The 13,769-nt window shown below is 49.4% G+C and overlaps 6 protein-coding genes across 6 annotated transcripts; 2 read left to right on the top strand and 4 right to left on the bottom strand.

The window, feature by feature from the left end:
- Positions 1–1,213: 1,213 nt before the first annotated feature.
- NECHADRAFT_51795 (uncharacterized protein) lies at positions 1,214–2,055 on the bottom strand (the record flags this gene model as incomplete). Its single annotated transcript, XM_003042263.1, has 3 exons — positions 1,214–1,423; positions 1,512–1,951; positions 2,007–2,055. 3 exons carry the CDS (start codon positions 2,053–2,055, stop codon positions 1,214–1,216), a joined length of 699 nt encoding a protein of 232 aa, XP_003042309.1.
- A 718-nt stretch (positions 2,056–2,773) lies between these two features.
- NECHADRAFT_51828 (uncharacterized protein) lies at positions 2,774–4,578 on the bottom strand (the record flags this gene model as incomplete). The annotated part of the gene is made up of 5 exons (XM_003042262.1): positions 2,774–2,953; positions 3,020–3,148; positions 3,229–3,840; positions 3,907–4,256; positions 4,326–4,578. 5 exons carry the CDS (start codon positions 4,576–4,578, stop codon positions 2,774–2,776), a joined length of 1,524 nt encoding a protein of 507 aa, XP_003042308.1.
- Positions 4,579–5,821: 1,243 nt separating this feature from the next.
- Positions 5,822–6,985, bottom strand: NECHADRAFT_97190 (uncharacterized protein; the record flags this gene model as incomplete). The annotated part of the gene is made up of 3 exons (XM_003042261.1): positions 5,822–6,004; positions 6,076–6,384; positions 6,434–6,985. 3 exons carry the CDS (start codon positions 6,983–6,985, stop codon positions 5,822–5,824), a joined length of 1,044 nt encoding a protein of 347 aa, XP_003042307.1.
- A 1,835-nt stretch (positions 6,986–8,820) lies between these two features.
- Positions 8,821–9,764, top strand: NECHADRAFT_97189 (uncharacterized protein; the record flags this gene model as incomplete). Its single annotated transcript, XM_003042349.1, has 6 exons — positions 8,821–9,068; positions 9,127–9,179; positions 9,231–9,293; positions 9,343–9,420; positions 9,470–9,547; positions 9,598–9,764. The coding sequence occupies 6 exons, from the start codon at positions 8,821–8,823 to the stop codon at positions 9,762–9,764; spliced, it is 687 nt and encodes a 228-aa protein (XP_003042395.1).
- Positions 9,765–9,945: 181 nt separating this feature from the next.
- Positions 9,946–11,175, bottom strand: NECHADRAFT_51665 (uncharacterized protein; the record flags this gene model as incomplete). Its single annotated transcript, XM_003042260.1, has 1 exon — positions 9,946–11,175. One exon carries the CDS (start codon positions 11,173–11,175, stop codon positions 9,946–9,948), a length of 1,230 nt encoding a protein of 409 aa, XP_003042306.1.
- A 356-nt stretch (positions 11,176–11,531) lies between these two features.
- NECHADRAFT_51686 (uncharacterized protein) lies at positions 11,532–13,533 on the top strand (the record flags this gene model as incomplete). Its single annotated transcript, XM_003042348.1, has 3 exons — positions 11,532–12,503; positions 12,560–12,849; positions 12,924–13,533. The coding sequence occupies 3 exons, from the start codon at positions 11,532–11,534 to the stop codon at positions 13,531–13,533; spliced, it is 1,872 nt and encodes a 623-aa protein (XP_003042394.1).
- Positions 13,534–13,769: the final 236 nt, after the last annotated feature.

Raw genomic sequence — 13,769 nt, 5'->3', positions numbered from 1 at the left:
GGCATTTTTTCTTTGCGCCTGAGGCCATGGCGGCAGGCGGGTCGAAAAAACACCGCCGGTACCAGCACCAAAATTGTATGGGGAGAGCAGCGGTGATTTCTTTGACCCGCCTGTGCGGGTCTTGCAGTGATGACTAATCGCTCGACTTTTCCACAACGTGGGTCAAGCGAAATTGGCAATGACATCCCCTTGAACAAGAGGTCAACCATCAATTCACACGAGGTGTCATTCTCTTACGGTATGCGTGTCAACATATCAGTAGAATTGAGATTGCCGTGAGTCATGATGATACTTCCAAGGTCTGCATTCTGCAATAGTATTCTTATTTTAGTGAGCCAAGTTCAGTGCTCTGTTGTGCACTTGTCCCAACATGACTCTCTACCCGGGACAGTTTGCGGTCGGCCTGGGGACCGAAAAACCCAGTTGGTGAGTGCCCACTTGTAGAGACGAGTCAAGGTCAGCTCGGTATGTGAAATTTCTGGCATCTTTTGCTTCAGTCTCTGCCGTATGCTGTACCCTCAGCATATGAGCCTTCCGACAACCGTCTCCAGCACATACGACCATACCCACTGGAGAACTCGGGATCCCGTCCGCTCTCCCATAGATAAGCCAGTGAGGGGCGGATTAGTAGTTGGGTCGGTGACGACCAGCGAATCCCCGCTGTTGTATGTTTTTTGGACCTCGCAGGACCTCCCTTTTTGCCTGACGGCTGCATGCTGTTGCTCGCTGAGAGGTGTGTCCTTCAACTCTCACACGGCTATCGCCCGTCTCTGCAGGTAAAGTTTCGGTTGGATAAGATACAACATGGTCTCGGTGTTGCAGCTGATAGCATGGCTGAGAGTCATTGCCGTCAGGAGCTTGACGACTCGTGATCCTCCTAACGTTTGGTCTTGTCGGCTTGTACATGTTTGGCCTGGCCTTCACTCATTTATAGCAATCAAATGATACACGCTTGGGCAACAATGTTCACCATTTGGTTATGCGAAAAGGACATGCTGCAAGATGAACCCGCTCCTCTTGTGTCAAGTTGCTGCACAGGATGCTTATTGTGTGGACAGGAACAGGAGTATGCAACACGATCAGAAGGGGAGATATTTGACCAATTTCTTAGCAGAGCAGAATGTCTCTTTCTTTCAAGCCTCCTGTCGAGCTTATACTAGCTTCTGCCATACCCTCTTACCACATTGCCCCATACATGTGTTCAGGTTCATCATCAAGCCCGGGCAGCAGAAATTTTCTCAGAAATCTTTGTTGTCCAGATGTTATCATCAAAGATGTCAAAGATGTTGGGCGTCTTCTGCAGAACAGCTGCCCACTTAGCAAAGTTCGGAGCCTTGGCCTCCAACCCACTCAGAGCTTCCTTGAATAGAATTCCACTTTTGCCCAGCGACAACAGACGGATGACAAAGGAGGCTACCAAGACCTGTGAGAGTAGTTAGTTAATTAGTTTTAATAGTGGCTGATAAGCGCGCTGATGTCCTAGAAGGCTGAAGACTTTAGAATCAACTAACCTCTGCCAGAGTGATCTTGTCACTCCCTCCAAAGTAGGGTGCAGCGTCGTTTAACTCTGGCTCAATCTCCTTGACAATGTTCTCGACCAAAGTTTGGCCAATCTTATCAGCTTCGGCATCCGTCTTTGCCGCGATGCCTTTGTAAAGCAGTCCCAGCACGTTATTGGCATATGTATCGGCAAAAAATTCGATTCGAGCGCGGCGAAGAGCACCGTCCACAGAGTTGGATGGCGGTACAAGCTGTGAAGGGTACGCGTCCGCGAGGAACTTGGCGATGATGGCAGACTCGGTGAGGATCTTGCCATTGTAGCTAAGTGCTGGGACCTTGCCGCGTGGGTTGATCTTCAAGTAAGCCTCTGTTCTTGGAACCTCCAGGTCAATTTGCTCCTCCTCGAAAGGGATTCCCAGCTCAGCCAAAGTGATATGAACTCGGTGAGCATCTTAAAGAAATTAAGTTAGCTTCGTCTTCGTAGCAAGAGACAAATGGGGATGTACAAGGGCATTGGCGGTTGGTGTAAAAGATAATCTTAGCGTCTTGAGCCATGATTGCTGTTTGTTGGAGTCGGTAGTTTGTTATGAATTGCTGAAGATGACTTGATCAATGTGACTTGATTATAGAAATATGAAGAAGCTGAGAGATTCTGCAATGCGTCTGTCACTCAAGTATATCAACACAGAGAAGATATGGACTATTTATACTCGATCAAGTCTATTCGTTGTTGCCCCCGTTTACTACTCTTCAACACATCATGATCATTACAAATCACATGAACGAATTCCTCCGGTTTATCGCCATTTATAACTCCGCCTGCAAATGGCGGGGGTTAGGGAGCCAGTCTCCGTCTTTGGGGTTGCGGACTTTTGCGGAGTTTGTCCCCATCGGTTATATCAACCACTTATGCAGGGGTTGAGAAGAACATGGACCTCCGCTGCGTGATGATTGTTTCTGTACAGGATGAAAAGAAAGCCCTGGGAAGTAGGCAAGTATCTTGTGAAATCAAACCGAGTCTTTGTGCACCTTGGTATATCAGACTCATGGGATAGCCCGCCTACTTGATTACAGCTTAAGAATTGGTACTCCCTGCGGCAGAAGAATCTACTGGCAGAGTTGATTGTTGATGATGCTCATGGAAAGGAGCGGCACACTTACTGGCCCGACAATTGATGAGGCGTCCATATCGCAACTAATCGTGTTGTCTGTTCCATGTTGTGCAGCTCTTGAAGTTTCGCTTCCTCAAGCTATTCGAATGTGATAACTTTCGCTAACGAACCCTCAACTTAATTTGTGCCTTGAACTCTGGCTTGACAAAAAACCAGCTCTCATGTTTCCACGACTCATATTGAATCTCAATATCAAAGTTTTTCACAATCTGCGGAATGGCTTTAGACATCTCTAGGATGCTAACGTTCTTGCCAAGGCATGATCGGGGACCGGCGCCGAACTAGATGTTGAGCACTGATATTAGCCTCTGTTTGTGGGAGTTTCCAAGACAGATATTTCCACATACCGCAAAAGATGCTGCGATTCTAACGTCTTCGCCGGGTTGTAGCCATCGCTCTGGCCGGAACTTGGCTGCGTCATCTCCGAAGACGTCTTGGTTGTAGTATAAAGCCCATCCGTTTACGCCCACCTCCGCCTGAACACTTAGTCAGTAGCGCTTTTTTTAAGTTTATTTCCAGCATTTTTATATAAATGGAACAAGGGATTTTTACTTACCCCCTCTGGAAAGAATTGGCCTTCAATGACAACACCTCCCTTGGGCACGACACGCGTGAGCTGCGTGCCCACACCCGGATGAAGCCGCAGGGCTTCTTTGGTGACAGCCTGCAAGTATGGCATCTTCTGTGTTTGTTGGAAACCCACAGGATCTGATAGCTCCCCTGCCTTAACAAACTCATCAAGTTCTTCGCGAAGACGATTAAGAGCGTGTGGGTTGCTGTAGAGATGGTAGATAACAGAGCTGAGACCGATAGCTGTGGTACCAGATCCTGCACCGATATTGATCGTTACGCAGTGTCGTGTATCTTTTTTGGTAGCTTTACCTTGTTCCTGTAGCTTCAGCATTCTGGCCAAGAAGGTATCTTCATCATCTCCAACACCGCCCTTACGTTCCATAGCTTCTGTGTAGTGTTGTATCTGGGTGTCTATGAAAAAGTCCAGGGCCTTTGTTGGAGGTGTAAGGCCAAGAAGTTTGGCGAGTTGGATATACCGTAAGTGTATGCCGGGAATGAGTCCCGAAACCGCGATGTAGTGCCACATTCCATCCAGAACCTGACAAGTGTCATACATGTCGGTGTTGGACTCCATCATGCCCATGGACTTGCCAATCTAGAGCGAGAGCATGTCAGATAATGGCTTGATCTTCTGGGATGTATCGTAGCGTTAGATATTCACCGTGATAGTTGCAACAACGTCAAAAGCGTAGAACTGAAGGAACAGGGGTAGATCGACGACATCTCCTCGGTTGGCAAAGCCCTCCATCTTTTCCTTCAGAATGGTTGTCTGGGCATCGACCAAAGGCTCGTAAGACAACAAAGCCGACATGGTATATAGGGACGCGATTTGTTTTCGCAACGCTGCATGGTCCTTATTGTCGAGAGCATTCATCAGATTATGGAAACTAGGGTCACCGAATGGCTCGTAATAGCGAGACTTCGTAAAAGCGTTGCCAATTCGGTAGATTGTTTTGACAGCTTCGGGCGTGTTGAAGTCGTATCGGTTGGGCGCAATCTGCACGATGGGGCCTGATTCAAGCTGGTTTAGTGGCTACTGAACCTAGTTTATAGAATGATTGAGTAGAAGCGGTATGGTACCGTGTATTTTGTGAAGGTCAATCATGATCCCATGTATGTTGCCTGTGATCACCTTTTTGACCTCCCACAGACGAGTCAGTTTGGCGAGAAAAGGCCCGGGGACCTTGCGCAGGTTAGATAAGAAAAGAATATAGACGAGCCATAGAATAATGTAGAAGGCATAGCCAGCAACAAAGATCTTTACGAGAATGGCTAAGGCTTGGCTGCCATGAAGCTCAGCCAACGTGATTCCAAAACCACTGTTGACCAGCATGTTGTGTTCTAGGGACTCTGGGATCTGGACCCGCGAATGATCATCTACCAAAGGATTGTTTTACAATCTCACATTTTGAACGGAACATGGCTAACGGAAGTCTCTTATTTCATGAACTGCGGCGCTGGTGATACAACATATGCATGCCCGAGCGAGAATGTGTCTCTCTGCCACTTACTAATCGGGCCTACTCAACCCAAGAGCAGGAGACACATTTCTAATAGGTTTTATAGTTCTTTGTAAGCGAATGGACCCATTGTGATTTGTTCTTGGCTGTCGATCATAGATGGTAGGGATGTGCCCGAGTTCCCGAAGGATCCTCGTACAGGTCTCCGTTGCGGGTATATCCAGTCACAATGCATCGGTTTGAGAGCATTAAATGACCTCGGCCTGAAGACTCTTGGCTGTCGAGTCATGAATATGCAGGATGCCCACAGCTGCATGACAACTGCAGAGGCCTACCACATGCAGTGCAAGCATGGAGATGTTGCCGCGTCATGCGCTTCCCGTTTCCCATCAAGCAAGACCATGAATACACAAGGCTCCTCGAATCACACAATGGTGTAGTTGGATAGATATATCGTCGACAGCGTGGTGCCAATGACTAGTATTTTAGCGGCCAAAACGCGCCATATACATCCACCACCCATCGATAACTTTGGGATTCATGGCTGGGTTGTAGCCTTGAATCCATGCTCCTCCTGGGTGGATCGCTTTGAAAACCCGATTTCTGCACCCATCTCTTTACGGTCGACGTTGCTACCCATCAGACTAATTTGGAGATCATCCGCCCTACTGCGGTGACAACGAGGGGCTAAGGTGGTGCTGTTGATGCAGTCATCAACCAGCGTCCACCCTTGCTTGCACAAGCCTGCCGGTAGATAATTAGCCTTCCGTTTTTGGCGCTTCCGTGCGATCCTGGCAAGACTGCTAGGAGACATGACCCTGGGTTACCATATTGGGTTATTTAAGATAAGCCAACCTATGCTATGAAGACTAAATGGAGAGAAAGACAAGGAATGAGAAAAAAAGAAGGAAGATAGATGAATGAGCAATAAAACTACTCTACCTAATTGGTGACCTACTGATCTAAACCGCAGCAGCACTCTCATCGAAACCTTTCAAGAAGTGTGTCGTCTGGGGCCAAGGCTTCCTTAGCATTTTATCTTGACCCAACCTCCTAGTGAGGGGTCCTCTTCTTTTATGAATTATACATATTTCGCTGAGAAGGCTTATCAGAGAGTCACTTGTTCAGTCGTGCAACCTCATCAGACGCCCTCGTGGGATCTATGGGCCTCCAAATTGTAGAATCGCCAAGTCGGTCGGCTGTCAATCCAGCTCTTCCAGGATGATTCATCCCGGCTTCTTGTTGTCTGAGGTAGGATATGTTTCTCAATCTCTCGTGTTCGATGGGCGTCAGGCGTAGCTACAAGATTGTCAGTCATCTGGTGTATTGAGTGCGGATTGCACTGAGGCACGACGGAGGTGAAAACATACATAGATCTCGATGCCTATCGCGTGGATAGCAAATGCCAGCCATAGTGCTGGACCAAAGGCAAGGCCAAGAGAAGCGCCAACTTCCATATCAGAGCTCCCATCGGCCATATCAGCCCTGACCAGAACCTGTTTGTCCAAATCCTTTCCTGAATAGAAGCTGTCGCAATCAGGGTATCTTGCTTTTGTGTCAGACTCCCCAAGAACAGAGTCGATCTGGGCACACATCCTAGGCTGGTAATAATCGTTGCTTGACCCTATAATGGAGGCCATGCTGATCATGATTATTCGAAGGGTGATAATGCTCGAAGCCTGGATTGTCATGTGTTAGTACAGCAGGCAACAATAGGTCATGACATACATAGAACCAGCCTCGAAGCATCCAAGCTCGATGCTGTTCCAGCTGTAGCCTCTTGATGTTAACCCATGCCAAGAACAGACATGTAATGAATGCAATCCCCACGAACCCGACCCCAAGTTGAGTTTCCAAACCCCCTCCGAAGGCATGCCTGGCGGCCATAAGAGCACCAACAGTGCTGACGAGTGATAGAACGAGAATGATGTAGCCATTGATTCGATGGATGAGTATGACTTTGTGTCGAATTGCTGGAACAAACTGAAAACATACGAGCAGCCCAGCGGGGAGGATCGTGGCCAGATGCATCAAGAGACCAATTCTGGAAGTTCCTTTGTCGGAAAAGTAGCATTCACCAATGCCAGCTTGGCTATGTTTTCCACAGAATGTCCCATCGTAGTCAAGATATTGTAGTCTGGCAAGAGAAAACCCCAGCAATGTCCCTGCGAAAATGAAGAACAAGACAAAGTTGTAGCCCTTGGAGAAGCCGATGGGGTTATAGACCTTGCGAGCAGCAGCCACAAAGGCATTGGCAGGAGGGCGATCCGATTTGACCATGGTGAATGATGGAGTAATGAGTTGAGAAGGCTGGAAAGGGTTCAACAAGTCGAATTAGAAGATCTCGTAGGTTAGATTGATAGTGTGATGGCCAAGTCCAAGGGGACATGTTCGAGTCTTTATGCCATTCTGTGGCATCTCTCGCTCTGTTTGAGAATGTTTTCATTCATTCCAAAATCACCGTTCAACTACATGATCATTCCTTCAGACATTATGGACCATTGTGCCTTGCAAGTCGGGCTTCGGGGTAATTAATTAGCCTCTTATTGGAGAAAAGCCCCAGCCTGTTGGCGGCATCCTGATGCCGATTGGACCAGGCTCGCATCTCATAAGATCCAAATAAGCCTCTTTACGATTGGGCAGTCAGCTCATGCGGTAGATTACGCAGCGCGTTACGTAGTGACATTTTGGTGGCTGGGATAGACAACAGCTGAACTTTTTTACACCAGAAATAGAGGCAGACGCGTAAGTGCTTTATGAAACAGAGACTGCACCCATCTTTGGTCGACATCTGATAGGATGCATTGCCTTTTAAGTGAAATGCTTCTCAAATAACCTTGATTAGGGCCAGCCCTGTGAGACTGGAACCCAACGTCAATGACTCGCAACTGGACCGTACGGAAGAGGCCCAAGGCTTGGTCATGGTCACTGGTAATGCATGCAGTCTCTTCAACCCGAATGGTCGAAGCTACTGTCGCTGAATTAGGTGCCATGTGGCGTGCGTAAAATACGCGTCGTCGCTTGTCCAACACGGGGCCAGCCACAGCGCATCCGCGCAGTAGACGTAAATGGGAACGAGGAAGGCAATGCACAATTGTCTGGGTACGTCAATGGCTTGGAGAATACGGATAAGCAGATGCCAAAACACACCGAGCAGTCTGGAATAGCACCACACGTGCACTATAGTGAGAAGGCCATGGCTGTGTATTGGCGAGCCGAGCTTTTCTGTTCTCGTAAATGGGCCCAGATTGGACTGTTCCCAGCACATCTTTACCATTCTCGGAGTAAAAGCCTCCGTCACAGGACCATGCCAAGGTATTAACCTATGGGGGGAAAAACTAGTCTTTGCGGAAATTTCCTGGGTGTTTATGAACTTGCATACTTTAAATAGTCCCATAATGATCTACAGTAAAATGAAGTTCCTCGACGTAGTCGTCAAGATCGAATGATGGCTTTCACTCTCTGAAGTTTGCTGTCGATCATCTCTCCTTATCACTGCGGGCTACATGACGGCAAAAGACCGGTTTCAGAATAAGGGACAGGGTCATGTCAATTAGCCCAGTGTTACACTGTCTCTATACGAGAATATAATGTCTTTCCACTGGTAAACGACTCCACCGGCCAGGTCAGGAGGTCGTTCCTCATTCGTGGCAACACAGTGAGTCTCGACACCTTTTCTTCGGACAATATCGTTTGCCCGAGTCGCGACTGACGAGCAGACCATCAAAAAGGCCCATGGATCTTGAAACGCTAGAAGCCAAGATTACAGGGCTACCTTCACCTGTTTCGGTACCGGAGCTTGTGCCGTTCGCAAAATTGGGGAAACAGTCTGTAACAGGAGTCGACCAGGGTTTCCTCAAAACACCAGACTCATCGGAATATCGGCACTTGACTTATTAGCACGGAGGACACCCCACCATGGATGGCATGAAACAACTATGCGCGCCAAGACCTGATAGGTGGAACACTATGTGGTGATTCTCCGCCTCGTAACCCGGAACAAGCGTACCTTGAAAGCATTTGGATATATCAAGTTCAGTCCCTCATACCTGTTGGCCACTCTCGCAGCCACCAACAATAGTTTACAAAGACAACATCGCATTACCCAGACCAACATGCAGTTTTCGACGTCCCTCAGCCTTCTCGGCCTCCTCCAGCTGGCGAGTTGCCAGAACATTGTGGGCTTTGGTCCTGCATTCTCCCTGGGTCCAACAAAGTCATGGATCCGTGAAGCCACCACGACACTTGTCTTGCCCAAGGTTCCCAGCCCTCCCAAGGACCGCCTTGCGCTGTGGCCTGGCATGGGGACAAGTGGTGGCGATCTCATCCAGGCTCTAGCCGTTGCGTTTTCCGACCCCAAGAGGTTAGTGAAAGGCCCGATAATGTCTGGGTAGCGGGCGGAACAACTGACTTCGAGTTAGTGAATGTGGTGCAAGCGCTGGGCAATGGTGTACATGGGCCAGCACGCTGCAAGGTAACCTACAGTACCGCTTATCTTGATGAAGGAACCCATGACTGATTCAAGTAGGAGAACAACTTGGTGGCAAGCAAGTTCCAGCCAAAGCTGGCACCAAGCTCACCATTCACTGTGGGTTCAACCCGACCCCTTACCTGCCATGATGTTAAAATTATGCTAGACGTTTACAATGACTCTACCGGCAAATATGACCAGACCGTTACAGTTGGCGGCTCCGTCATCTCGTCCCTCTCAACTTGTAGGTAACAGACATCGGACTGAATGTCTAGGCCACTAACACAATATAGCCTCCGGCCACGCCGAGGGCTGGGGCACCGCTGTTGAGTGTCAAGACGATGCTTGCGTCGGCACGGTAGCCGCCCATCGTAAGTTCCTGGTATTCGTCCTTTTAGTGGGCGCAGCTAATGAAAGCCAGAATATCTTGACACAACCATCATCTTGAACGAGGCCGACAAGTCATTTGGAAACACACTGGGCATCAACGAGGCTGACTCCTCGGGATTGCATACAACTGACGGTGGTAAGACCTGGGAGGTGACCACTATCAACATTCATTCCCACACTTTCAATGTCAGAAGCTAGATGATTTGTTCAAGGAGCGTGAGTGTGTAGTCAGAGACCTATTTATATAAGCAATGTATGCATAGTAGTGAGCGTGTGGCTGGTCTGTCTAGTCTATCTATCTTGATCTATCTAAAGGAATGCCCAACATCAACACAAGATGGAGGCACATGGGAAACGTGACTCCTCATACATAGACTGCCTAGGCCATGGCTTCAAGAAGAATCTTGAAGTGCGCATCCCCAGTTGGCGTAGCAGGGTCAGCCGCAAGTATGGCCTCTTCCACATTCTCAGGAGGGTAGATGACCTTCTGGTTAATGAAGGTCTTGCCCCGTTTCGCAAGGTCTCCGGTAATCTGCTCGTTTCTATCCCAGCCTCGAGAAATCACGGCACCCCAGCCTCCAAGATCCAGACAGCAATTGTAGCCTGGTTGCGAATACGCCACATTGGGCTCGTTGAGTAGGTCTGCGGCAGCATTATGGCCCGATACACGGCCCAGTGCAAGTGCATGCTGGCAAGACATCAAGGCATAATGGCCCTTTGTATCAGCAAGCGCATAGGCCGCGTCTCCCGTGGCGAAAACGTCTTCGGTAGACGGAACACGGAGGTTTTCGTCGACGTGAAGACGAGAAAGCGAGTCTTTGGCCCCGGGGATCTGCTCAGTGAGAGGCGTAGCTCTCTGACCTGCAGTCCAGATGGCCGTCAAAGTCTCAATCCGCTCGCCAGAAGCCAGAGTAACACCCTTGGAGTCAACAGCTGCGACCCGAGACTTGAGTTTGATCTCAACATTGAGGTCTTCCAGGGCCTTGAGAATAGTGGGACGCGGGCCAGGTCCGAGTTCCGGGCCAACTTCATCTGCGCCTTCAACCAGAATGATACGGGCGCCTTTATGTTGGCTAAGCCGCTTGGGAAGTTCAGCCGCAAGCTCGATGCCGGTGAAGCCACCACCGCACACGACGATGGTATCACGGGCAGGGCTTGGCGGAAGCGACGTAAGACTCTCGAGGTGGGATTCGAGTTTGGCAGCCGAGGTCAGAGTGTCAATGTCGAATGCGTGTTCCTCAAGCCCCGTGACGCCCTGAGGTCTCACGACTGAGCTCCCCGCTGCGAGGATGAGTCGGTCGTATTGCACACTTTCCTCGCCGCCAGAAGCAGTATGGACTTTGACTATGTGTGTTTCGATCTGGATGGTATCGACAGTTCCTTGTAAGAACTTGATACCCGCAGAGCCGAATAGATCGCCGAGTGGATAGTTCATGCCGGCAGCGTTGGCTTCATAAAGTCTTGGACGCATGACCAAGGATGGTTCTGGTGAGATGACGAGAATATCGACGTCCTTTTCTTTGTGCTTAAGGTTGATGAGCCGCTGGGCCGAGAGAGCGCTCCAGACGCCAGCAAAGCCGGCACCGATGATGACAATCTTGCTTGGCATGGTGATGAGTGTTGAAGTGATGAGTTTTGAGGAGAGGTACAAGTGTTTTATGAGTATTGGTAGAACAGAAGACTTTGTATTGCAATTTGGATGATCTATCTATGTAAAACTGCCCTGAACATTTATAACATCCTGTCTTGCGCTCTATCCCAGAGTTGTTCATCTTCAACAAGACGCTCACCATCTCCGGAGATAGCCTAATCGGGCAACAATTATCCCGGGCTCCGGCCGGTGGGGACCGGGTACCCGTCGGATACCCGAGTACCCGGGTCCCCGTACTCAACCCCTTCAAAGTTAGACCGGACAACATCATTCCCAGGCCAAAGCAACACCGTATGACCTCATAGCCCGGCCTAATGAGTTCTTCCAACAGCGACGTCCCAGCTCGAAATAGCAGAGCCACTCGCTCTTCTTTGGCGTGTCTGCCATGTCGCGCACGCCACCTCAAGTGCGATGGCAAGAAACCGGAATGCACTCGATGTGCTGAAGCTGCTAGGGAATGTCTCTACGCCCGCTCTCGCAGAGGTGGTCTGGACCGTGCAGCATTGGCAGAACGACGTCAACGGCTCGCTGCGGCAGAGGGTCTACCGTCTCTGGGCGACGTTGAGCCAGCTCCAGTAAAAAGCCCACAGCCCCAGGCCCTGGTCGGACAGAATTCGGAGCCTCTACTGTTGTCGCCTGGGTTCACAATCCCTGATAATCCTAGCTTATTAGGCGGTTTCGGCCTTGGTGAGGGTTTCTCTCGCCCAACACCTCCAGCATCACCTCAGGTTCAAGTCCAGGACATCGAGCATGATGCTCTCGTCAACTTGTACTATAAGGACTTCCACAGGTTCCATCCTTTCATCCTACCTAAAAGACACTTGATAAAGCTTTGCCAAGACCCAGCCAGAGAGGTCAGCTTCAAACCTTTGGTCGCTGTCGTACGGTTCATCGGTCACCTTTACGACTCCAAGCAGTGGTCTACCTCCTTCAAAGACTTTGTCGAACTTTGTTTCTTACAAGCATCACCAAACGACCTGTTCATGGTACAATGCCGCCTCTTGTATTCAATAGCGCTTTTCTGGCATGGATACAAAGAAGACTCAAAACAGCAAATGGATGCTGCCGTTCAGCTTGCCCTACAACTTGGAATGCCCCGTCAAGAGTTTGCCACAGAGAATGGATGTCAAGACCCAGTGTTGGTAGAGTGTTGGAGGCGGACGTGGTGGATGTTATTCATCGTGGATGCCTTTTACGCAGGCACATTGGGCGCCATGAACTTTGCGACGCTGGATGTTGAGGCTACCGTTGAACTGCCTTGTGAGGAATCCGAGTATGAATCAGGGGTAAGTGGCTGTCTTCATTGTGATAATAGATGTAGCCCTTGCTAAGACCCAGACAGGAAATCCCCGAACCCAAGACCATGGAAGAGTTCGAGTGTCGTGAGTTCGCTTCCGACGAAACGTCGTTCTCTTCCTTCGCGTATCTTATTGGCGCTGTACGATGTGCAGCATTGGCAATCTCGATAGCACCAAAAGTTGCTATCAAAGAAGCCTCAACGCAGGTCATTGAAGCTGCCGACTCTGTCGTTGATGCATGGCTCCTTTTACTGCCTAAAGATGACAAGCAAGTCATTTCTAAGACTGGAATAATTGACGAGCTCATGTTCCAAGCGCATTTGGTGATTCATGTGTAAGTCTTCCATCGTAACTCTGCTATAGGTGCCTTTGAGGGCATGGATTGGTACTAAGGATTGATATTTTCAGTGCAACAATCGGCCTCCACAGGCCTCTATCAGACCTCAGGTTCAACGCCATCGAGAGCGTCTCAAGTTGTGCTCGGGACCCTCCCACTGACTCCCCCACACCAGATCTGATCAACGTACACACAATACGTGTCCTGAGATCAGTACAAGCTCAGATTCGTTTCCTGGCACTGCCGGCTCGACCCTTCAATCACACTCCATTCATCACTTGCATGGTGAGTGAAGGCACACTGGCCCTACTCTCGGCGTGCAACTTCCTACACAAGGGAAAGGAGCTTGCAATAGCAAGAGATCAGATCCGCATGACCATTGGGTGTTTGAAAACATTGGGGGAGGTATGGCCTAGAACAGCGAGGAATGTGCGGGAGATTCAGATGATTGCACGGCATGTGCTTGGGTTAGGGCAAAAGTCTACGAAGAGCAATACTCCCCAGTCAACTGGAGTACCCAGTCTCTCTGGCGGCGAGGGACAGGAGACGTTTAGCTCTAATGGAGGACACCTGAGCAGTGACGATGATATCCTGGCATCTCTTGCGAACATGGACACAGTATGTGGATGGTATAGTTCCAGTGATTTCGCAACAGATATGTCATGGTGGACAGGGCAGTAATGATTATAGCCCGCCGGCCGCTCACGCATCGTTGTACGTTGATGCATCTCTTCCGTGTTGTCGATTATTACGTACGGGTCCCATCCGCCAAGAGCTTTGGATTCGGCGAGGTCTCTTGTTACAAAGTACTCAGTAATTCATGATGAGCCTTTAAAGACACATGTGAAGTGACTCACATCTCATACAGGATAATGGACAAAAAGCAATCTATTTCAGCTGACCGCATAATCTACAGT

This window comes from Fusarium vanettenii (genome assembly GCF_000151355.1).
Source record: "Fusarium vanettenii 77-13-4 chromosome 11 genomic scaffold NECHAsca_36_chr11_2_0, whole genome shotgun sequence".
Classification (NCBI taxonomy): Eukaryota; Fungi; Ascomycota; class Sordariomycetes; order Hypocreales; family Nectriaceae; genus Fusarium; species Fusarium vanettenii.
This window is presented reverse-complemented; position numbering and strand designations above follow the sequence as displayed.